Below are 25,062 nucleotides of genomic sequence, written 5' to 3'. Positions count from 1 at the left end.
CTCTGTCCCAGGCCTGCTTTCCCCCAGCCTTCCCAGCTCCTGCTGGAGGAGGCCGCGGCTCCGGAGCCTGCACCTCGGCTGGACAGCCCGGAGTGAGATCTCGAGCAACCTCTGGCTGCGCCTTCTTGGCAGAGAGACTACAGGGAAAGAGGGTTTAATTTTCCTTCCTGAAGAAATCTCAGGCAACTGTTTTCGTAGCTTTGAAACTCCGAACCCTGAGCTCTCCCTCCTCCCTCCCTTCCGCCGCCTCCTTCCAACCTCGCCCACCAGCTCCCACCATCTCGTCTCTTCTCCTGACTCTCCCCTCCCTCTCGAGTCTCCCGCCTTCCGAGAGCACGCGCTGCCCGGGCCCGGGGCTCCGGGCGGCCAATGGCGTGGCGGCAGGACGTGATGTCAGGCGTGGCTGTAGAAAAGGCGCGGAGGCTTGCGCTGGCGCGGACTGCAGAGCCGGGGCTGGGCTCGGCGCGCGCTTGGAGAGCGTTGCGCGCGGCTGGGCTGGCGGCCGGCGGCTCCTCCTCCCACTCTGCTCCTCCTCCTTTTTCTCCTCCTCCACCTCCTCCTCCTTTCCCTCCTCCTCCTCCTTCACCTCCTCCTCCTCCTCCTCTTCTTCCTCCTCTTCAATTCTCCCGGTGGCTCGACTCGGCTCGCTGGCTTCGGAGAAACCCCTACTCCAGTAGCCAACTCAGCGCCCAAACGGGTCGCCCTGGGCTGGGGGCGCACCCCGGGGAGGGGAGGGGTCCAGGCAGCTGGGCCGCCGTGGGCACCTAGCCGCTCCGGGGTGAGCCCAGACCCAGCCGTCCCTGCTTCGGGCAGAGTTTGCGCCCCTGCTTTGCGCCCCGGGCGCCGAAACCGGGTGGACGATGCCCGCGGCGTGAAAGCACCCGCAGCGGGCGCCGACCCCTGCCCTTGTCTCCCACCACCCCACCCCACCCCACCCCCGCCTACCGCCCGGTGCCCTTGTGACTCCGGCTTTGGCGCCGCCGCCCAGGCGCCCCGCGATGTAGCTACCCCTGCGTCTTGGCGGGAGTCGTCCTGGCCCACTGGCGCCCGGGGCCCGGAGCCCGGCCTGGGGGCGCAGCCGAGCTCGGGCGGGGCCGGGGCCGCGGTGGCGATGCACCGGGCCCGTTAGCGCTGGGAGCGCCAGGCAGCTGAGGCCGGGGGCAAGCCCTTCCGCGGAGGAGCCGCGCCCCCGGCCCCGCCGGTGCCGCCGTGATGCTGTTCCACAGTCTGTCAGGCCCCGAGGTGCACGGGGTCATCGACGAGATGGACCGAAGGGCCAAGAGCGAGGCCCCGGCTATCAGCTCCGCCATCGACCGCGGCGACACAGAGACGGTAGGCGGTCGGCTGAGGGGTCGGGACTGAGAGCTGGGCCGGGCCGATCTGCGTCTCGGCTTCTCGAAGTTTAGGGGCACTTTGGGGAGCGAGAGTCTTTCGTGCCGCACGGGACAGGGCGCTGAGAATCCACGGGCAGGATGCAGGGCCCAGAGCTCCTGGCCTGGGGAAAACTCGGCTGCTGGGACGAAGGAGGGAAACACGGTTGAAACCGAAATGTCTGACCGGGAGGGTGGAGGAGACCATTTCTCCCGAAGTGGGAGCGAAGTCTGACTCACGGCGCAGGCGGCTCTCACCTCACCTCTGGCCGCCGGACCCGCGCCCTGCTCTCTTCGGCTCGGGTGCTGGCGGTGCCGCCTGCGGCGCCGGGGAAGAGCAACCAACTGGGAATCTTGGGGCTTCCGCCGGCTTGGGCCGCTCCCCACCTCCCCGCAGACCGGGCTCCCTCCGTAGCTGGTTTCTGAGGCCGGAGTCTTCGCGGCCAGTGCTTTTCGTTGATCCCCGGTCTTCTGGCCTCCTTGCCCACCGGACTTGGCCAAGCCAGGAGCTCAGAGTTCAGGCTCTGGCCTGGCTCTTGCGGAAGGAGAGTCCATTAGGATCTTCACGACTGGCTCCGCCGGCCCAGCCCCAAATAGCCAGTTCCTCGCCTCAAATCTCCCCAGAGACTGCACGAGCAGACGCTGCCCAAGCCGAACCCAGAGATGACCTTTAGAAACCGAGGAGGCGGGGACATGGGCGAAGCTTCTTTGCTCCAAGAGCAAGAGCGGCAGCTCCAGTCGCCTCTTGCTTAGGAGCCCGCAGAGTGCTCAGGTTAGCGACGAATTTGAGTAGGGCCTGTCCGGCACTCGGACACTTCGAGGGTGCCCCTGCGCCCCATTAACCATCTCTTAGCCCTTTGACCTGCACTGAGGATTCAAGAGAGCCCCAGCCGGTGTGGTAGAGGTGGCAGAAGAGCAGGAGTCGGTGGGACCTGCCCTGGCCTAAACCTTTGGCTTAAGGATCCAGAGATCTCTAGGCTGGAGGTCAGGGACTCAGTGCGGGTCTCAGGAGGGGAGCCTGTGTGTGTGGAGGGTGACTTCCAATGGTCACTCTGCCACTTTTTGGGGGCTCAGCCAAGTGGCTCCTTTAAGAAACAATTTTGGGAAGCTGTTGGAGAGCTTGACTGGAGTAGCCACCGCTGCTGCAGTCCCCAAACACAGCCTGAGTCTTTCTGGGGAATGGGCAGGGAGAAGAGGAGGGGAGATAAGTAAGGCAGGAGAGCCATCTAGGCCAGGAGCCCGGCCTGGGCCTGTGGCCGGCTTGGGCTGTGAAGGCGGGCCTGGGTTCCGAGCTGCCCGGATACCGGCCTTTTGGGGTAGGGGTAGAGTGTTGTGCCTTTCTGCAGGCAGCCCCCTCCACGTTTAGGGCCAGCTGGGGCCACGAAGGGAGCTGCGGGTGCCCCTTTCGCAGCGGCGGCGGCGGCTGGCCGCAGCCTGATGCAGGCGCTGCGGTCTCTCGCCTCCCTCCCTCCGCAGACCATGCCGTCCATCAGCAGTGACCGCGCCGCGCTTTGCGCCGGCTGCGGGGGCAAGATCTCGGACCGCTATTACCTGCTGGCGGTGGACAAGCAGTGGCATATGCGCTGCCTCAAGTGCTGCGAGTGCAAGCTCAATCTGGAATCGGAGCTCACCTGTTTCAGCAAGGACGGCAGCATCTACTGCAAGGAAGACTACTACAGGTAGCCCCCTACCCCAGGACCCCCTGCCACTCAGGACCCCCACCTCAGGACCAATCCTGTTCTTCTCTTTTACCTCCAGTCCTGGGGGAGGGCTCCCTACTCAGGAACCCCCTACTTCAAGGAAATGCTAAATGGGTGACAGCCCTTTTCAGAGACAAATTGGGAGCTCTTGGAAAGGGTAGTGACTCAGAGAAAACAGGAAGCTGCTCTCTAGTCTCAGCTTAGCCCATAAGCGAGCTTGGGCTGGGGTTCTTGCACCCTCTACCCTTCGAAGTTTCTTGGGTGTATCAGAGGAGACAGAAACAGGTACCACCAAACCCAGGCACCCTTGGCTGGTGTGCAGCAAAGTTGGAGGGAGAACTGGGGGAGTGGGTGCATTGAGGAGTCTTTGGGCAAGATGGGAGTGAAAGCTGGCCAGGATCAAAGGACTGGAATCACCACTAACAGACCCCAAGCTCCCTGTTTCTCCTTCTTTTAGGATATAGGGTTAAGGTCTGTTTCTCTCTCTCTGTCTGTCTTTTTCCCAAGTTACAAAGGTCTGTAGGTTTTCCAGGTGCTGGTGTGGAGGGTAGGAGTAAAGGGTGGAAAAGGGGCAAGTGGGGAAGCCCTCCTTCCCTCCCAAGCAAAGGCTGTCCTAGGACTTGCTCACTCTCTGAGTCAAGTAGAAGCCTTTGGAGGCATGAAAATGTTTAAGGGGAGCTTTTTTTTTTTTTCAGGGCAGAACCAGCCTCAGGCCTGGGTAAACATTTAGTCCCCTCTTGCCCCATACTCCAAGTAAAGGCTAGGTTGTCCATCTTGAGGAGGGATTGACCCCAGCAACAGCAGTGGCACCTGAAGGCGGGATGTGGGAGAGGGGTTATGCGACCATGTGTCCCCACAGCCCCTCCCTCGATGGTCCCTACAGGCGGTTCTCTGTGCAGCGCTGCGCCCGCTGCCACTTGGGCATCTCGGCCTCGGAGATGGTGATGCGCGCCCGGGACTTGGTTTATCACCTCAACTGCTTCACTTGCACCACGTGTAACAAGATGCTGACTACGGGCGACCACTTCGGCATGAAGGACAGCCTAGTCTACTGCCGCTTGCACTTCGAGGCTTTGCTGCAGGGCGAGTACCCTACGCACTTCAACCACGCCGATGTAGCAGCGGCGGCTGCGGCGGCAGCTGCGGCCAAGAGTGCGGGGCTGGGCGCAGCGGGGGCCAACCCGCTGGGTCTTCCCTACTACAATGGCGTGGGCACGGTGCAGAAGGGGCGGCCCAGAAAGCGCAAGAGCCCCGGCCCCGGGGCGGATCTAGCGGCCTACAACGCTGGTGAGTGTGAGGCGCGCCGAGCGCCCCCATCGGGTTGGGAGGTAGTGTGCGGCGTGCAGAGTGAATCTCAGTGTGGTGGGCATATGGGGAGGGGGTACTTTAGTCCTCAGCTTCCCTGCGCCTTAAGCCTTGGACAGCCCCGGGAGGAGGAACATTAGCCTTCCAAGCATCAGCCCACGTGCCTATGGCTGCAGCAGGAAGAAAAACAAGAAAGGGCGCATTAATCCCTGGCTGCGCTGCCCCTGGTGCAAAGGCTTGTCGCTGAGAGATGGGTTTTCGGGGGCGGCTATTTGATTTGGGCCTTTCCTCCGCTTTGCTGGGCTCAAAGTGCAGGAGTAGGAAAGCAAGGCGGCGCCAAACACTAAAGAGGCTCTGAGTTGGCGCGGCTGAAGACAGGGAGCTGGGGAGCTGAGGAGAGAGGCAGGGTGGCAAGGGTCCCAAGAGAAAGAGCTGGCAGTGGCCGGGGGCACCGAGCTTGCCCTGGCATGCAGCCCGGTTGGATAAAATGTCCCGAGGGCAGCAGGCTAGGGGGACTGGAGCCCCTGGAGCCTTTTCTGAGGAAGAGTTGCGGGTCATTGTGCCCAGCTCGATTCTCCTGCTCGGCCAGGTCTCGCTTTTCCCGGGCTCTTTCCCCCAAGTTCCCGGGGCCTGGGGGTACTAGGGTGAGGGCCGCGACCCTTGGAACCCGGCGCTGGGGGTTGAGAGTGGAGGAGGCCGGGCCTCGCGCAGAGCGGGGGGGAGGAGGTGGCGGGAGGGAAGAGGGGGCTCGTTTCACATTTCCGGAGTCTTTGAACCCCCCCCTCGCCCGGCAGTTTTCCGCGAGGCTCTACCCCTCCCGCGCCCCTCCCTGCTTTGGACAGCTGCTGGGGTTCTGAGGCCCAGCAAATTGAACCGTCAACATCTGCCTGAAGTCTGGACGGCCTGGAAAGGTTTATGACGTCCCGGGCTTCCGAACTAGATAGAATTTATTTGCAAGTATTTTCTTTCTTTGGTTTGTGAGAGAATCGGATTGGGGAGGTTTTGTTTTCTTCCTCCTTTTCCCCTCAGTCAAATGCACAACTTGGGGGGAAAAAACCAAAAACAAAAGCAAACCCAACTCTATGAACTATGGGGAGGAGACGGCGGTGGAGAAGAAGTCAGAGAAATCAGAGTTATTTTAATCTTAAAAAGTGTGACCTGGCTGGCGAGGGAAATCGGATGTGATGCGGGTGGGGCTCCTGTTCGCTCCACCGAAGTTGCTTGTTGGAGGATCCTGGCAGAAGCGTAGCGAGGAGGGATTAGAGGGGGCATTTGCCCCCGGGCGCAAGTCCAAGGGAGCACCCGACGAGGCAGGCCGGCGAATCACAACTCCCCCCCACCCCGCCACAACTACCCGCCATCGTCGACCGGGTGGGAGGGGGCACAAACTGAGAGATGGCTCCTGGGCGCTTGTTAACCTCGCTATACTTCTGGATCGTGGATTGTGTATGTGGCTGTGCGGAGCTGGGAGGAAAATGCAGCCCCCAGTTTAGCAAATGGTGAGGTGGACGCAAGCGGGTCCACCGGAACCGCGGCAGAGGAGGATTTAGGATTTGTTGATGGGTGTACCAAAGATGCCGCTTTCCTGAAGTTTCCTCCCTCATCTCCCACCGCCCGGAAAATAAAGACTAAACTGAGTCTAGGCCAACCCCCCCCCCAACAAAGCCGCATCTGTTTACTAAGTGGGGTCTGCTTCTGATAGGAATCAGCCGGCTCTCTGCAGCCCCAAGGCGCACGGTGGGTAGGGAGCGGGATTGTTTTCTCGGGACGCACATTAGGAGCCTGGTTTGGAACTGACCGGTAGAAGGTGCAGAGATTTATTTCTGGTTTTTGCTACTCCTAGGCCTCCGTACCCCCACCCCCATCCTACCCGCGAGAGGCCTCTCTGCCCTGAGCGGGGAGATGTGACTGAAGACTGAGTTTGAGGATATCTGGCACCTCCACAGAACGCCGCCACTCACTGTCTTCTTAGGTGCTCTTTGGCCCGTCCTTTTTTTCTTTTCTGCCTTCTCTCAGTCCCCCTTTCTCTTCGTCTCTCTTATTCTTGTCTCTGGATCTCTGTTTGCGTGTCTATTTCTCTGTCCCGGTGCACGGGTCTCAGGCCTTGGCCCAGGCTCTCCGGACTCGCTGAAACAGCGCAGAGCGCGCCGCTGGTGGCTCTGCGGCTTGCTTATTCCGGGCTAGGTTGGGAAAAGGGGGCACCGGGCTCATCCAGGCTTGTCAGTTCTGGCTTTTGCCCCACCCTTCAGGGCACCGGCGGCAGGGAAATGGCGGTAGTGTGGGCTTTGGGGAGACCACAACCCCAGGCTTTGGGGAGACAGGGACTGAAAATAGAGAACCGACCAGGGTCTGACTTAGGGCTGTGTGCGTTGTGTGTGTGTGTGTTCGTGTGTGTGCGCGCGCTTGCACTCATGTTTCCTACTATAAGGACGTGAGCTTGTTTGTGTAAGTGTCCCACACCTAAGGGCCCAGCAACATGGATCCCTTGAAAAGCCCTCAGTCTAGGGGACAGTCCAGCCGAGGAGCCGCGGCACGTTATTAAAGGGTGGTGAGCTCCGGCCAGAGTGGGGAGGAGGCGCGGTCGGTGCGTGGGGCCCTTGGTTTAGGGGAGGACAGCCTGGGCCGCAGGGCCGCAGGGTCGGAAAGTCCTTCCGGGGCGGGGGTCCGCTGTGCCCCTCCTCCTGCTGCCCTGCTGGTCCGAGCGCGCTGCACAGCATTGGAGGTGGAACTGAACTGCTCCCCTCCAAACGCACACCCCAGCGGGACTGCCTGCGGGGCCAGGGGTGCGGGAAGGACGGCCAGAGCCGGCGCGGGGCCCAGGCCACGAACTTTGCGCCGGGTTTGCGCGCCACGGCCGCAGGAGTCCCGCGCGGACCGGCTGGACGCCAGGGCCTCCCCCAGTCCCAGCTTTCTGTGTGTGTGTGCCTAGCGGCGTAATTACTGATTTGATTCCAATCCATTATTTAGACAATTGAACCTACAATCTCGTCTTTAGTAAAATGAGGCGAAGTCAGATTTGATTACAGGTTCAGTTCCAGCGACAAGAGCTCGAAACCCGATGGGTTAATAACAGATCACGAGTAAATTATTCATGATTTTACGAGCTCTTTAGCTCCATTGAATCGGCCTAATTGAGAGGAAAAGAAAAGAAAAAAAAAAAAGAGAGAGAGAGAGAAAGGCCGGGTCCTCCTCTTCCCCTTGGCCTCTCACCCCTCCCCGGATCCGATCCTGGGGAATCTGGGCCCCACCCTAGGATTGAGGGTGTCTGGGGTACGGGCCAGACCTGGGCCCAAGGGGCCACCTATTCCCACCGTCTTCTCTCCCTTCCCACAGCACAGCCCCCTGCCCTGGTCACTGGCCCGCCCTCGGCCTCGCTCCATCCGGCAGGCTCCCTAGCTCCCCTCCCCTCCTCTTCCCACCTTTCCACTCCCCCGCCTGTAACGGCTTCCGAAAAGGCCTTCCGTGCAGGGACCGGTCTCCGTGAGACCTAGGATTCGGTACGGTACTCTCACCCGAACCCTCCGCCACACATTCCCTTTACTTCCGGCCTCGCTTTCTTCTCAGGCTCTTTGATTTATTTCTCAGTCTTTGTAGCTGTCTCTCTGCAGTTCTTTACCATCTCTATTGCTTTTTTTTTTTTTCCTCCTGTCTCTTTTTTCCTGGCTCTGTCCATTTTCCCTCCCTACCCCCTCTCCTTTTTTTCTCTCTCCATTCTCTGGCTTTCTATTCCTGCCTCGTTTTTCTCCTATCTCTGCTCTTTCTGTCTCCCTCCCCCGCGCTACCTCCCCCCACCTAGGCCGCAGTCAGGGCGCGCCCCGTGAGCCCAAGGGACGTGCACAGGGCGCCGGGGTCCCCATGGAGCTCATTAACAGCAGTGAGGCCCCTGCAGAGGCTGGGCTGACGGATGGGCCCAGAGATCCCCTTGGGGAGGCTTGCCCCACCCGGGTGGAGCTTGGGCCTAGGGCAAGAAGAGGGTCGCTCCCCACTGTGTGGCGGGGGCGGGGCAGTTTCTGCGGAGCGGGTTGGGAGTCATCCATACTCTGATCCCCTTAAATTTATGGACCTCCTATTGCCCACCCTGGGTGCTCTCAGTGGGAGCACGACAGGGGTGGAGGACCTGGATACGTGTGGGTAGGGGCCCTTAAGAGGAGTAGCCCTTTGCTGTCAGCTCTAAGGGCGGGGCAAGACCTGTATCTTGCAAATTCTCTCAATAGGGACTACTTCCCACCTGGGCAGGGGGAGGGATAGGTCATCCAGAGAGCAGTACTTGGGGGTAGGGTTGTCAAATAAAATGCAGGACGTCCTGTTATACTGCAATTTCAGATAAACAAATAAAATTTTACTATAGTATTCCTGTGAATTATTTGGGACGTCTTTTACTAAAACTAGAGCCCTGGTGGCTCAGTGGTTAAGACCTCGGCTGCTACCTAAAAGTTCAGCAGTTCGGATCCACCAGCCCGTCCTTGGAAACCCTATGAGGCAGTTCAACTCTATCCTATAGGGTCACCATGAGTCGTTATCGGCTTGATGGTAATGTCTTTTTACTAAAAACTTATTTGTTCTTTATGTGAAATTCAAATTGAGCAGGAAGTCCTGCATTTTTTTGCACAAAATATGGCCACTCTTTTATAGGGGTATAATGGGTATTAGACATCTTTCCAGGTCCCCACTTTATAGGGGCTGAATTTGAACCTCCTGGGAGGCTTGCCTCAAGGCAAGACATTGTGTATGGATTGCCTCAGGATGTGATGAGGGGCCTGCGACTTGGAGTCTTGCCCTGTCCCTATCAATGCCAAGCTGGGGAGTAACTTCTTGAGGTTTTCACCCCTGCGGCATCCCCCCCCCATCTCATCCAAGCATTGGCAGCCAGGCCCCAGTTGGACCCTTTCTGAATGGAGTCAGGCTCCTCAAAGAGTCATCTCCCCTCCCCTTTGTGATGTGGTGGAAGGAAACAGATGAGGACTCCAGTGTTGAATGTAGGCTCAGCCATTATCAATGGTGTGGCCATGTGCAAGTGGCTTCATTTCCCTGAGCTTCCTCATCTCTAAAATGGGGTGAACAGTAGTAGCCACCTCTCAGAACTGTTGTGAATGAAGGTCCAATGATGTATGAAAAGGCAGAGGCATACGGAAGTGTCTAATACATGTTCCTTTTTTCTTCCAACTTCCTTCTCTTTTCCAGTTCCAACTCTGCCACTCTCTGAGAGTTTGAGGCAGAGCACTTAACATCCCTGAGCCTCATTTACCCCATTTGCTAAACTGGAAAACTGCCTCACAGCTCACAGTGAGGATTAAACTACAAAATGCAGTGCCCGTCCAGTGCCCTGGCCCAGGGGCATTCAGTACTTTTGGTTGTGGGAACTGATGAGGGCAAAATAAAAACGAATATCTCTTTCAGTCAGCGCCTTCCAGATGCCTATCCTAGACACCACGGGGAGAGCCGAGCCATAACCACTTCTCCTTAGGGAGTGTAGTGGGAAATGGGAAGAGTGTGGGCCGGAGTCCCTGCGTTACAGTGTCTCAGTCAAGTAACTTGTGTCTCTGAGTCTCAGTGTCAACATGTGTAAAAAGGGGAAAAATAATGCCTGGCTCCATAGGTTTGTTTTGAGGATTCAGTGAGAATGTGCTTGTAAAGTTCCTTAGCACACCAACTGGAGTGAAGTAAAGCAATCGACAAGTTGCGGTTGTTATTATCATAATCATTGTTACTATAAGATGATGGCTCAGAATGGTTTTTGGATTCTCAAAGAGCTAGGTTTGAATCTCGAATCCTGCATTTGCTAGCTCTCTGACCCTGGGCAGGTTGCTTTCTCTCTCTCAGCCTCAGTTTCCCCATCTATAAATGGGGGTAATAACCCTCATCCCACCTTGGTCCCAAGGATGGACACATTTGGTGGTGGGTGGCGTTGGTGTGGACCTGGCGGCCGGGGCTGAATCAGAAGGTTCACCTGCCTACTCTGCATCCCTTCCCTAGCGCTGAGCTGCAACGAGAATGATGCGGAGCACCTGGACCGCGACCAGCCTTACCCCAGCAGCCAGAAGACGAAGCGCATGCGCACCTCCTTCAAGCACCACCAGCTTCGGACCATGAAGTCTTACTTTGCCATTAACCACAACCCCGATGCCAAGGACTTGAAGCAGCTGGCGCAGAAGACGGGCCTTACCAAGCGAGTTCTCCAGGTCAGCCAGGGCCAGGGCAAGGAATGGGGGCAACTGCCAGGGCCTGGGACAGTACCCCACACCAGCCACGGACCGTGGGAGGACTTTTGGCCCCTGTATCTGCATTTATCTTTCTTGTTTTCCACTTCCGTCTACTCGGTCTGTTTCTTTATCTGTCTTTTAATCTTTTCTTCTAACTTTACATCTTCTCTCTCTTTTTCAGCTTTTCTCAGTTTTTTCTCTTTGTCCTTCTCTGTCCTCTTTGTCTACACAAGTCTCTTTCCTTTCTTGCAAATAATTCTTAGTTACTATTTATTACTCATGTGACACTCAAATATGTTCACACTGTGAAAGGTCCAAGCATTTCAGGTACATCCAGAGTCCCCCTTCAATCCCTCATCCCAGGTTGTTCCTCATAGGAGGCAGCTGTTAGCTGCTTGCCTTTCTCCTCGCTTCTCACTCACTTTCCCAAGTTTGTCTCTCTTTTTTTTTTTTGTCTCTGTCTCTCTACTCTCTCCCCCTCTCTTTTATTTGTACTGGCATCTCTCTATATTATTCTTCTGTCTCTTTTTGCTGTCTTCCAAACTCCCCTGGAAGCAAGGTTTGGAAGGGTTGCAGGCAGGTCCTATGGGGTGGGCAAGAGAGGCTTTCACAGGTCTGCCCAAAGGGCAGTGGGGGAAGCAGGTGGGGGAAGAGGTGATTGCCTCTGAAACTGAGCAGAATTGTACTTGTATATGAAAGTGTTTTCTTGATAGGGAGGGGATACAGAGCTCTTATCAGATTCCAAAGGGTCTGTCCATGATGACAAAGGTATTAAGAACCCCATTCTGGGGGTTTCAGGACCCTGGGTGGCTCAAACTCACAAGCCTTGGGCCGCCACTTCTGAATCTTTAGCTTCTACTACTCTTACTTGATTCATGGTCCTGGGCAAGTCACTTAACTCCTCTGAGCCTGTTTCCTCATCTGTAAAATGGGCACAAGAAACTATACCACAGGGTTATTGGAGGAGCCACTGAAATGATGTAAAGTGTTCATCACAGTGCCTGACACTTAACTGCTCAGTGGATGGTAAAACCAGTTGTCATCAAGTTGATTCTGACTCACAGAGATCCCATCTGTGTCAGAGTAGTAGTCCATAGGGTTTTCAAGGGCTGGTTTTGGGGAAATAGATCACCAGGCCTTTTTTCCCAGGTGGCGCCCTGATGGCACACTGGTTAAGAGTTCAGCTGCTAACCAAAAGATCGGCAATTTGAATCCACCAGGCACTCCTTGGAAACCCTATAGGACAGTTCCACTCTGTCCTATGGAGTCGCTATGTGTTGGAATCCACTTGAGGGCAATGGGTTTTTTTTTTTGTTGTTGTTTTTTTAATTAATTATCTAGAATGAACAATTGGAAACCCTGGTGGCATAATGGTTAAGTGCTGTGGCTGCTAACCAATAGGTCGGCAGTTTGAATGGACCAGGCACTCCTTGGAAACTCTATGGGGCAGTTCTACTTTGTCCTATAGGGTTGCTTTGAGTTGGAATCAGCTCGAAGGCAATGGGTTTTGATGGGATCAACAATTATTCTGGTTGCTGAACCTCAGTTTTCCCATCCATACAATGACAAGGCAGGAAAGTTCCTCCCCTTTATTCTTCAGAACGTGTGATTATAGAAATATTTTTAGGTAAGAAAACAGATGAAGTGACATGACCAGGGTTTCGCAACAGGAGGGGAGGTGCTGGGATACAAGTCTAGGGCAGCCTGACCCACGCTCCAGCCCCCGGGTGGGGGTTGAGGTCTGCGAGGCGACATCGAAGGGATGAGGGTAACAGTGACAGACACGGACGGGTACGCAGCCATCCTAGAAAAGTTTCACAGTGAGCCTGTCAGAAAAAAACAAAAAGCGTGTTGTGACCGCGGTGAAGGGAGGGGCCTGTGACTAAGGCGCGGGTCCTGGAACCTACCGGGGGAGTAGAGAGTCTGCATCTCCAGGCGGGCCTGGCCTCTGCACTACTAGGGCAGCTCAGCGGCAGCTCAGGGGCAGCTCCGGCTCCTGCGGGCTCCGTGACGCAGCCGCGGGAGGTAGGAGCCAGCCAATGGGGAGCTAGTGCGCCTCTCTGGATCCGCCCCCTGGGCCTGGAGCTTCCCGCGTTGGCCCAGCCCCTCCTCCTCGAGTCCGTCTTGCCCACGGCCTAGGTCCGGCTGGTCTGGGAGCGTGGGTGGGAGCGATAGTGCTACGCCTTCCTGGCCCCCTGGTCCGCTTTCCTCAGACTCTAGCTTTTTGGGTTATGTCGGGGGAACCTCCTTGCCTCCCCATCCCTTCCTCAGCTCTGAACTGGCTCTGAAACTGGGACTTGATGCTTCCTTGAGGACTCTGGCCTGGGGACCTTGGTGTCATCGGCCTTTTTTCTAGTTAGTAGGAGGTTTCGTCCCTCCCACTAACCATAGTCCTTTATTTTGGGGAGGGGGGAGGGGACAGGGGTGGTAAAGCGGACAGGAGTATGAACAGGGACTTGAAGTCAGGTAGAGCTGGATTCAGGAAGACCTGGGTTCCTTAGGTACCCTGCTCAGTGGCTCGGTGTCTTTGTCAACTTACTTTTTCCAAGTCATAGTTTTCCCATCTGTAAAATGGGTGCCATAAGAGCATATGTCTTTCCTAGTTACCCAGATTAAATGAAATGAAGTTCCTTACTAGTTGAGTCTCAATCTGGAGTGAGGACCCAGTCTCTGCTGGCCTTGGTAAGGCCCAAAATTTAGTTGCCTGATTTAGGGGCAAATAAGATTTCCAGCAGAGTCACCTTTCATTTTTTCATCTGACCAGGTATCTGTTAAGCACCTATTGGCACCAGGCCTTGTGGTGGAGGAAGCTGGAGACACAGAGGTGAATGAACCATAAGCCTGGCTATGAAAGAAATCATCTATTAGGTGTATATCCAGATCACAGATAACCAATTTCCCCATAGTGTAATCCATCAGCAGGGGGTTATTGTGGGAGCCCAGAAGAGGTACCAACCACTCTATGTGTGAGAAAATGTTCCTCTAAGAGGCCTGAGTGAATGATTTCCCTGTACCCTCCTCCCTCAGAACCCTGAGCCAGAACTGCTCATAGTTACCCACTCTCTCCACCATGGGGTCTCAGAAAAACCAAGGGTATGGCCCATTTGAGGAGAAAAGCACTGCTGGTTATGGTGTGTCTACTGGTCAACAAATGTTTGCATGCCTACTGTGTATCAGGAGTCCCCAGGTGGCACAAATATGTAATGTGCTCGCTGCTAACCAATAGGTGGGTAGTTCAAGTCTACCCAATGGCTCCTTGGAGGAAAGCCTTGGCAATCTATTTCCCAAAGATCACAGCCATTGAAAACCCTATGGAGTAATTGTACTCTGACACACATAGGGTTGTCATGAATTGGAATTGACAGCAACTGGTCTGGAGGTCCCTAGGTGGCACAAATGGTTTGTGCTTGACTACGAACCTCAAGGTTGGAGGTTTGAACCCACCCAGATACGCTGAGGAAAAAAGGCCTGGCAATCTTCTGTAAAGATTACAGCCAAGAAAATGCCATGGAGAGCTCTATGCTGTAACACATGGGGTTACCATGAGTCAGAATTGACTCGATGGCAATGGGTTTATTATATATCAGGCAGATACTTGGCTCAGCCTGTGAAATACATTTGCTCATTGAGCTCTCACTGTCAGACATCACCATCCCCTCTCCTTACTGTGTAGATGAGGACCAAAAAGAAACCAAACCTGTTGCCGTCCGGTTGATTCTTACTCATAGCGACCCTATAGGACAGAGTAGAACTGCACCATAGGGTTTCCAGGGAGTGGCTGGTGGATTTGAACTGCCGACCTTTTAGTTAGCAGTTGAATGCTTAAATGCTGAACCACTAAGGCTCCATAGATGAGAACATTGAGGTGCAAATAATTCCCACTTGCCCAAAGTCACCCTTTGCTAGTAAATAGCACAGCTGATCGAAATCCAGGTCTGTCTGATCAAAGGACATTGCTCTTTCTCCTCTAAGCCAACCCAGCACTGTCTTTGAGTGTGAGTATCACTTACAGCCTGTAGATAAGGAGCCCTGGTGGCACAAAAAGTTAAGTGCTTGGCTGTTAACCCAAAGATTGCTGATTCAAACCCATCTACCTAGCGGCTCAGGAGAAAGTCCCAGCGATGTGCTTCCATAAAGATTACAGCCGAGAAAACCCTATGGAGCAGTTCTACTCAGTCACATGGGGTCACCTAGGTTTGCTCTGACTCTACAGCACCTAACAACAATTTTGAGGTGGAGGGCACACTCTTAAGGCATTCCAGACCACTGTTTTTCCTTCTTCCCAGACCTCCAAATCTCCTGCCCAAATCCTTAGTATCCACTAACAACACAACTGCTCATGACTGTGCAGCAGTTTGCAAAGCGTTGTCTTTTCCACCACTCATCTAACTTACCTTAATATTTTCATGTCCATTTTAAAGATGAGACACTCCAGTCCTAGTGAGATAAAGTGATTTGCAATAGGTTACAGGAGCCAGGAACTGGCAGGGTGGGGTTTGCTCCCAGGTGTCCTGACTACTGATGGGTCAGTTGGGGGAGATGAGGTGGGAGCAGTTTTCGGGGAGGCAGCTGGTGGTGTGGCTTTGGAAAGTATAAAGACTGGTTTAGATCCTCTCTGATTTACTAGCTGTGTGATTTGGGCACGTTAACTTCTTTGCTCTGAGCTTGACTCCTTAACTCTGAATTGGGAAGAATAATAGTTCCTACCTTGAGGATACCTAAGGATTGGTACAGTGAATGGGAAGGTTCCAGCATGATGCCTGCTGGTACACAGTGAATGCCCATTTAATAGTTCCTCATCACTTTTTTTTTTTTTTCCATCACTGGGTCTATGCTGGCTTAATGGTACTAGGCCTTGGGCGCCCCCTGCAGGTCCTCACCCCCAAACTTGTGGCACAACTGAAACCCTTCTGAAAGAGCCTCCAGGGCATGGGGCAGGGCTTGAGGTTGAGGCTGTGTTCCCAGAGGGAGATGGTGCAGCGTGCCTGTGCGAGTGTGCGTACGCATGTGTGCATGTACGTGCACATGTATGTGCATGCACGCACGTGTGTGTATGTGTGTGTGTGTGTTTGTGTCTGGGGGTTTCTAGGGTGTTATTGAATCTTGTCGGCAATGCGTGAACATCATGGCAGGCCTGGGATGACCACCCCTGTGGGGATTTGGAGGTCCAGACTCAGCTTTCCCACTTACTAAGTGACCCTGGACAAGTGACTTAACCTCTCTGACCCTCAGTGGCTTCCACTAACAAATGGGAATAATAGTAATACCTACCTCTTTGGGTAGTTGTGAGGAATAAATGAGATGGTATACAGTATAATTTATAAAGTGTATATTAGGGACTTTCATGTTTCTGTCATATACACGCACACACACATACATACACAGTTGTGTTCAGCGTTCAGTGTAATAAGCTCTTCTGGACACATTTAAAAAATGTAATTATCTCCAGTTTGCAGATGAGGAGACTGAAGTTCAGAGACTGAAGGCTAGGATCCTAGCCCTGAGTCTCACAGCTGGTAAGTGGTGGAGCCAGGAGTCAAGCCCAGATGGCTCTGATTCCAAAGCTCTTTCCAGCATAGCACAGTGTAGGGATTGTGATCTTTTTTCCCCTTTGATCTATCTGCAGAATGCAGCAGTGAAAATAGAGAAAAGAGAAGGAGTGGGTCATAGATGCCATGTCTTGGTAGGAAAGCAGGAACCCTGTTGTAAAGAACTTGGTGAATAAAAAGTGCTCAAATTTGTCAGCAGCAGCAGCATGACAGCTACAATACTGACTTTTCATCAGTGGCCAACATGGCTAGGAGACAGAATGGCTCCTTGAACAGAGGTCCATTAAGACGTGAAGCCTTGCAAATGCATGGAGACCATTCCTTAGCCCATAGATGCTTCTCTCCCTTCCTGGGGAAGGGCCAGGAAGGCAGAATATTAAGATGCTCTGGGCTTAGTGGCACAGGGGGTGGGAAAGGTGAGCTGATTTATTTGGAAGGTGAAGTTCTCCTTAGGGGTTTGTGGTGTGATGCATTTTAACCACCAGCAATTTAAAAACATTCTTAGGATGACCAGTTAGTCATCACTGGCCTGTGAGAGGACTCAGGAACAGAGAACTGTAGCTGTTCTCTGTTTTCTGACCTGTTTAACAGATATACTGACCTCCTGCCCTGTGCTGAGTGGGGCATGAGACACTGAGTAGTCACTGGTGAGCAGGACAGGGAACAGGACCCCTCTGGAGCATACAATTTAGGGGGAGACAGTTGTGCAACAAAGTGATGTATAAATAATTAAAATAAGGGTAAGATTGCTGTCTTTATTTTTCTGTATATTTGAATATCTCATAACAAAAGTATTTGTAAAATGATTCTGAGACCAAATAAGTTTGGGCAAAAGAAGATCTGCTAATGTCTTTGTCTTGGAGATCAGAGCGTGCTAGCATTAATATAGACATTGAGAAATCTTGAAGAGACTCAACTTTTTCTAGTCTAACATTTCCCAAATTTATTTGACTAGAGAAACCTTATTTCCATGTAACCCTTGAAAAAAAATAAAATTGAAGAAGTGCTAAACCAAAACGAAACCTGTTGCCGTTGAGTTGATTCTGACTCATAGCAACCCTATAGGACAGAGTAGAACTGCCCCATAGAGTTTCCAAGGCTGTAATCTTTTTTTTTTTCTTTTGGTACCAACTTTTTATTTTTTTTAATTATGAAGCAAACACGTGCACTTCGTAAAGAAATTAAAACCATATACAAAGATATAAAAATCAAGATTTCTCACCCGTTCCCCAAGCCCTGGTCCTATACTCCAGAGGTAATATGGTTTCTTATACATCCTTCAAGAAGTTTTTATGAATCCATAAGCAAACACACACACACGTACATGTACGTATGTGTATATATACACACACACACAAACGTGTATAAGTATAAATATGTTCACATACTGCCTGACTGTTCTACACTTTGTTTTTTCCACTTAATGTGTCTCGAAGGTCTTTTTGTATCAGTCCATGTAGGTCTCCTTCTTTCTTTCTAATGGTTGAATGGTAGTTCATTTTATAGGTTTGTCATTGTGACCGGCTTCCTCATGACAAATCTTTAACTTGTTTCCAGTGCTTAAACAATTCTGCAGTGAGTATTTTAGTACACATATTTGAGCTTTGTGGTCAGATCTTTAAGGGCAAAGACATATGCATTTAAAATTTTGGTAGAAATTTTAAACTATCCTTCAAATATATTGCAGCAGTTTCCACTTTCATCAGCCATATATGCAAGTGCCTGTTTTGCCATATCCTTGCCAGCGCTGGATTTTATCAGACTTTAATTTTTGCCAGCCTGATCATTTGCAAATTTAATTCTATTGTTGCTTTGCATTGATTATGAGAGATTGAGCATATTTTCATATGTTTATTGGCCTTTTGTATTTGTTTCTATAAACTATTCACATCCTCTACCCATTTTTTTCAGTTGTTTATTTTTTTTGGTGGGGGCTTTAGGTGAAGGCTTACAGAGCATATTAGTTTCTCTTTCAATAGTTTATACACAAATTGTTTTGTAGCATTGGTTGCAATCCTGCAATGTGTCAGCACTCTCCCTGTTGCCACCCTGAATTCCCCATTTCTATTTGTCTGGTTTTCCTGCCCCTTCCTTCCTTCTCATCTTTGCTTTTAGGCTGATGTTGCCCTTTTGGTCTCATATAGATGACTGTTCTAAGAAGCACTTTCCTCATGGGTATTATTGTTTATTTTATAGGCCCATCTACTATTTGGCTGAAAAGTGTTCTCTGGGAGTGGTTTCAGTTCCAAGTTAGAAGAGTATGTAAGGGCCATAGTCTCGGGGGCTCCTCCAATCTCTCTCAGACCAGTAAATCTAGTGTTTTTTATGAATTTTAATTTTGTTCTATTTTTTCCCCACTCTAACCAGGACCTTCTATTGTGATTCTGGTCAGAGTGGTTGATGGTGGTAGCCAGGCACCATCTAGTTCTTCTGGTCTTAGGCTACTGGAGGCTGTGGTTCCTGCGCTCCATTAGTCCTTTGGATTGATTGTTTCCTTGAGTCTTTGGTTTTCTTCACTTCCCTTTGCTTCAGATGGAAAGAGACGAATAGTTGTATCTTAGATGGCCACTCGTGAGCTTTGAGGACCCCAGATGCTACTCACCAAAGTAGGATGTAGAACATTGTCTTTATGAACTGTTATACCAGTTGAACTAGATGTCCCCCAAGTCTATGATCCTTGCCTTCAAGCCCAATAACTCAGCCTTGCGAGGTGATTGGCTATGTCTAGGATGTTTCCATGACTGTGCCCCCGTGTGCTCTATTATATATATGAATGTACATACAGCACATACAAATTTGTGTGTAGAAATATCCATAGCCAAACCTAGATATGCACATGAGTATATGCTCATGGAAACCCTGGTGGTATAGTGGTTAAGAACTATGTCTACTAACCAAAAGGGCAGCAGTTCGAATCCATCAGATGTTCCTTGAAAACTATGGGGCAGTTCCACTCTGTCCTATACAGTTGCTGTGAGTTGGAATCGACTCTTCGGCAATGGGTTTATATTCCCGTACGCCCTCTCATATCCATTCAGCATATCTGTCTACCTATATATCCACTCATAATTTCTTGTTTGTATCACTGTTGTTGCAGGATTGCATCTGCTATAGTGTTTAATGTCATTGCCTTTTATTCTTGTGTACCTCTCTCAGTGTCTTCTCTTGCCTTGGTCATGTTGTGTTGATTTCCCCCATATTGTGTACTGCAAGACTGTAATCTTAACAGAAGCAGACTGTCACATCTTTCTTCTGCAGACCAACTAGTGGGTTCAAACCAGCAACCTTTCAGTTAGCAGCTGACCACTTAACCACTGTGCCATCAGGGGTCCTTTGAAGAAGTGCTAGGAAGGAAAAATAACAGGGGTGCAGTGAGAGCATGTAACATAGGAACTTACCTGGTGAAGGGGGTGGTCAGGGCTGGGTATTTCATTTGAGCCTCAGTTGCCCTAGCTATAAAACAAGGAAAGTGAGCATGACCCTGCCTGTCATTTGCACAGAGCCGTGGTGGGTTTCCAATCCAGTCATGGGCGGCCTAAACTGGATGGAGTTTTATAGATGGTTTGGCCTGAATCTCTCATTTTAGACAAGAAACCAAGGTTCAGAGAGATGGAGTGACTTGCCTAAGATCCCACGGCAAAGTAGTTGTAGTCCTGGGACTAGAACCAAGGATTCCTGATTTCCAGTCCAGTGCTTATTATTTTTGCTTCTTTAAAGAAAAGTTATTTAAAAAGTTTACAAATAGTAGAACATCGTATACCCATATATGACCATCAAAACAAACCGAAACTGTTGCCATTGAGTTGATTCTGACTCATAGCGACTCTATAGGACAGAGTAGATCTGCCCCACAGGGTTTCCAAGGAGCAGCTGGTGGATTCGAACTGCCGACCTTTTGATTAGCAGCCTGAGCTCTTAATCACTGTGCCACCAGGGCCCTGGGAACCCAGTAATCCAGTCATGTAGTTCAGAGGTTAATAAATGGTTAAAGGCATGGACCCAGCCTGCTGGAGTTCACATCTCAGTTCCACCTTTTACGGTACCTTCTTTTGTATGCTTGTTGGACAGGTAGGGAAACTGAGGCAGGCCTTAGTGTCCTCACTTGTAAACTGACAGTAATAATAGTACCTACCTTGTAGTGTTATTATGAAGACTAAATGACTTAATATGTGTAAAATGCTTAGAACTTTTGCTTAGACAATGTCTGGAACTTAGTGAGTGAATAATATTTTCTTTATGAAATTGCAATACCAGAGGATATACATTTTTATCCTCTTTTATCATATGACATTCATCACTTTTCCTTTGTGGCTGTGTGAAGTGGCTGTGTCATGACCTCCAGTTTGCTCCATCTGGTTGGACATTTTGCATGCAGCCATTGGTTTGATGTTATTTAAAAAAATACCATGATGGACATCTTTGGGCATGAAGCTTTTGTCTTTTGGGTGGCTTCCTTAGAGTCCTAGGAGGGGACTTGCTAAGGCCAAATGGGTTTTCTTGATGAAAAAGATTCTGGGGAAGAGTGTTTATGAGAAAAAACACAGCTTGCAGGGCCAGTTGGTGCAGGAAGAAGGGGCAAATAGCAGTGTGGACTTGTGCTTCCTTATCCACCCAGGACTTTTCTGGTACCCACTATGCATCAGGCTGGGGCACCTGGCCTGGTGTTGTGTCCTGGTGATTCCATACCTGAGCTGGGTCTCATTGTCCCAAGGACAGATCTCTGACAACTACAGAGCTATTATGGGTAAGAGCAAGGATTGAAGGGAGACAGAGAGGGCTTCCAATTTAAGAAGGTGGGTAGAGTAGATCACCTCCTTCCACCTTGCATCTGCTGTAGAATCCCAGCCTGTTAGAACCCCAAGAGGCCACAGAGATCATGTTCAGTTCCCTGGTTGTACAGGTGGGGAAACTGAAGCAAGCCCAGAGGAAAGGGACTAGCCCATGGTCACTTCTTGACTGGTCAGTAGCAGAACCAGAACTGAAAGCTACGTCCAGTGCTCTTTCCACTGCACCACAGTTGCTTACCTGCTTACTCACCTGTTTGTTCATTTATTCATTCACTGGCTGACTTATCAGAATAATGTGGTAGGTGAGAGGATGGATTCTGTATGGCAGGCAGTCCTGGATTCCACTCTCGGCTTGGCCTCTAGATGACCTTGGCCAAGTGACTTCAACACTCTGAGCCTGTTTTTTAATTCTACAAAAATGGGGATAATGATAGTTCCTGCCTACTTGGCTTATCATGAGGATAACCCGTGATGGTACATTTAGAGGTTCCTGGCACATAGTAAGAGGTCCATAAATATTAGCTGCTATAAACTCAACATAGATTACTGATCTTTTTTCTTTGCCAGTCCTGGTACCAGGCTCTGGGGACACAGAGATGACTTCGATTAGGGTCTCTGCCCTCAGTTACCTCTTGGAAAGGGACTTGCTAAGATACCTGGGAAAGAACCCTGGTGAAACCCTACTTACGGTGAAAAACAAACCCTAACACAAAGCCCCAGAGCAGCCTGACTCTTAGCTGAGTTGTTGAATTTTCATCCAGGAGATTCCCAGCTCCTCAGATCCAGTAAAGCAGACAAGGCAGTTGTGGAAGATGTGGTCGTTGTTTCCAAACCTACTGTTAGGGGAAATGCCTGGAGAGTAGCAAACAGCCAGCAGCTGACCACTCCCAGCCCTTCCTAAGGTCTTAGAACCCCAGATCAATGAGCAATGCCCCCCCCACCCCAGGGGCTCCCCACTTCAGCTACCACAGTTGCATAGGTGCACTCACTGGCTTGCATGTGCACAGGTCAGGACAGTAGCAAGGGAGTGGCACCAAGGCTCCAGCCTTCCTCATCCTGCTGTGTGTTCTTGGACAAGTCAATTCCTCTCTCTGAGCACCTCAGGGGGCTTTCTTCATCAGTCATTCTAAGGACCAAAGACAGTCTCACCAGTACAGATTTCTGTAGGCCGGACAGGGAAGGACCACCCCTCACTCTACTCCCCCAGCCAGGAGAGCATGCTGGGGGTGGTCTTGGAAGCGCTCTACTTATTTGCAAGCACCCAGAAGAGGTGATAGGCTTCCTTTGGGCAGAAGGCCAGGGAAAATGTGCTTTCTTCTTCTGGGGAGAGAGCTTTGTTCCCTGACTTCACAGGGCTGTTTCTCCCTCCTTACTCCAAGATTCTCGCCGCAGCTGTGCTTTTAATTGAGCCCAAATTGTGTCAGGCCACCAAAATGACTGGTTTGAGGCTGCAGGGGCCTGTGGCGGGGTAGTTCCCAGGGAAGGGTTGGGCCAGAAGCTGGCCCTACCCACCCTTGCCTGAGACACTGGGAAGACAGGCAGATGCAAACACATCTGGAAATGCACAAACGGACATCCCAGAATCCCTAGAATTCCCCAGGCCGTTTGTTTTATGGGGAGGCTTATGGAGGGTGTTTTCCTCATCCAAAGGGAAGTGAAGGGGCCCTCCATTGTGGGCTTTTTTTCTTGGGGAGGTACAAACCCCCACAGTAGCCTGATTTCCTAGACTTCTCCCCAAAGTACTTCACAGACCTCTGGGTACAGCTGAGTCTGTCTGTGCAGTTAGATGGGTGGATGTTCATGTGTGTGGGGCTGTGTAAGTCAGTTTCTTCGTATGTACAAGTGTGAACAGGCATGTGTGCATAGGTATGTGCATGGATGTGTGCATGTATCTGTGCCCAAGGAAAAATGAAAGTAAACACATATTTTCTTTCCTTGGCGTTATTTGAGCACCAAGCTCAGTTCTAATTCTGTCCCCGCCCCACCTCACTCATAAATGGATATTTGGATGTGGCAGGTTGGGAGAACGAATCTGTGCAAGGGGAAGCCAGGCCCACGCTATAACCTCCTAGGCCTTGATTTAATAGGGCAGCTGTTCCCACTCTGCCCACCTCCGCCCTGACACCTGAAATCCAGTGGCCCAGAATACACAGTGGCTTCTCCAACTGTTGGTGGCAGGGATGAGGATCGGTGTTTGTTTGTTTTTAGATAACTATTTATTGACTGATACCTATGTGTGTTCTTTACATCATTCTCGTATTTCCCAGACTTACTGACCTCAAAACACATTAAAAATTATACCAACAAGAACTCGTGGAATCTATCTTTAATGGGTACTTAAAGGTGACCGCCAAAAAAAAAAAAAAAAGGTTTCTCAAACAATCACTGTGAAAAACGGTGAAGATTTGGTTCTGGAACTGTGCTGGCCAGTAGAAATATGTAAGCCACATATTTAATTAAAAATTTTCTAGTTGTTCTGTGTCATCTTGTTGATCCAACTGACAGCGACTCTTTAGGACAGAGTAGAACTGCCCCATAGGGTTTCCTAGGCTGTAATCTTCATGGGAGCAGATCGTCAGGTCTTTCAAGTCTTTTCTCCTGGAGAGCTGCTGGTGGGTTCAAACTTCAGATCTTTCAGTTAGCAGTGAAGCACTTAACCGTTGTTTTACCAAGGCTTCTTAAATTTTCTTGTAGCCACATTCAAAAAGTAAAAAGAAACCATTACATTTAATAGTATATTTTATTTAATTTAATATACCTAGAATATTATCTTTTCAACATGTATTCAATATAAAAATAATTCTTGAGATTATTCTACGTTCTTTTTTTCATACTAAGCCTTCACATGTGGTATGTATTTTCACCCATAAACTAGTCACATTTCAGATGTGACTAGTGGCTACGGTCCATACGGGAGAATGCAGCTCAGTTCTCAAAACAAAAGAGAAATTTGGTAACAGCCAATTAGAGAAAGTGAAATTTTTATTTTATTTTATTAAGAACAAAATATTGCCAATCTCCCCCCTAACCTTCCACAAAACACTGATTATTGTCTCACAGAAACAACGGAGCTCTGAGTTAAACAGTCTGGGGAATGCTCTGCTATCGCCATCCTTCCTTCACCCTCCACCCTCTGTCTGCCTTCCCCTAACCAGCCCTTCCCTCCGCCCCGCTGCAGGTCTGGTTTCAGAACGCCCGGGCCAAGTTCAGGCGCAACCTCTTACGGCAGGAAAATACGGGCGTGGACAAGTCGACGGATGCGGCGCTGCAGACTGGGACACCGTCGGGCCCTGCCTCGGAGCTCTCCAACGCCTCGCTCAGCCCCTCGAGCACGCCCACCACCCTCACAGACTTGACTAGCCCTACCCTGCCAACTGTGACGTCCGTCTTAACTTCTGTGCCTGGCAACCTGGAGGGCCACGAGCCTCACAGCCCCTCACAAACGACTCTTACCAACCTTTTCTAATGACTCGCGCCCCTTCCCCCGCCCCACAATTTCTTTAAAAAAGAAATTATCTTTAGTTGAATTCCAAGTGTATTTTAAAATAGAGGCTTTGAGCAACTAACTAACCACATTTTAGGATCTCGCCTGGGGACAGAGGAAAAAAATAATTGCGTCTTCGGCTAACGCAGCGGTGTGGACTGAGGAATTACTTGGAAGATCTATCTGCAACACAACATTTGTGTCACTGTACAGTTTTGTGGACTGAGCGAGGAAAAACAACAAATAATTTAAGTTGGCTAGAGCTTCTGTATTTTCAAAGACTGCCACGTGCCTTAGGAATACTGTTTTATCTCCATACTTTGGATGACTTGTTCATTTTTCTCTCCCTCTTTTTCTCTGTATATTTATGACCAGAGCAAAAATGTTAAAAAAAAAAAAAAAAAAAGTTTGTTACTTTGAATAGTCCTAAAAAGAAAAAAAAAAAAAAGTAAAATCAAACCCCCTTCAACGGTCGCTTTGTTGTTTTAGAATTTTAAGGTGGAAGTCTGTTCGAATATCAGAATTTGTAAAATCTAACCAGTAATAAAACCACTTATCGAAACTACTTGGCGCCACTGCTGTTGGGTGTGAAATTCACAGGACTTAAGGGTCTTATTGAAACCCAGAGATAAATCCTTAGGCCTCCACTTATTAATCAAATGTTTTA

The 25,062-nt window shown here is 50.8% G+C and overlaps 1 protein-coding gene across 2 annotated transcripts; it reads left to right on the top strand.

Moving 5' to 3' along the window:
• Positions 1-1,212: 1,212 nt before the first annotated feature.
• LHX2 (LIM homeobox 2) lies at positions 1,213-24,761 on the top strand. Of its 2 annotated transcripts, XM_064290884.1 has the most exons (6): positions 1,213-1,300; positions 2,338-2,366; positions 2,847-3,049; positions 3,954-4,361; positions 10,356-10,554; positions 24,090-24,761. In XM_064290884.1, exons 1-6 carry the CDS (start codon positions 1,213-1,215, stop codon positions 24,375-24,377), a joined length of 1,215 nt encoding a protein of 404 aa, XP_064146954.1. In that variant the 3' UTR covers positions 24,378-24,761. The 2 variants fall into 2 exon arrangements, with proteins under 2 accessions (XP_064146954.1, XP_064146953.1); XM_064290883.1 differs by lacking the exon at positions 2,338-2,366 and having other exon boundaries at positions 1,213-1,332; positions 3,954-4,357; positions 10,349-10,554.
• The last annotated feature ends 301 nt before the right edge of the window (positions 24,762-25,062 follow it).

The sequence above is a fragment of the Loxodonta africana genome, chromosome 9 (assembly GCF_030014295.1).
Source record: "Loxodonta africana isolate mLoxAfr1 chromosome 9, mLoxAfr1.hap2, whole genome shotgun sequence".
NCBI lineage: Eukaryota > Metazoa > Chordata > Mammalia > Proboscidea > Elephantidae > Loxodonta > Loxodonta africana.
The sequence above is the reverse complement of the archived record's forward strand: the minus strand, read 5'-3'. Positions and strand labels throughout refer to the sequence as shown.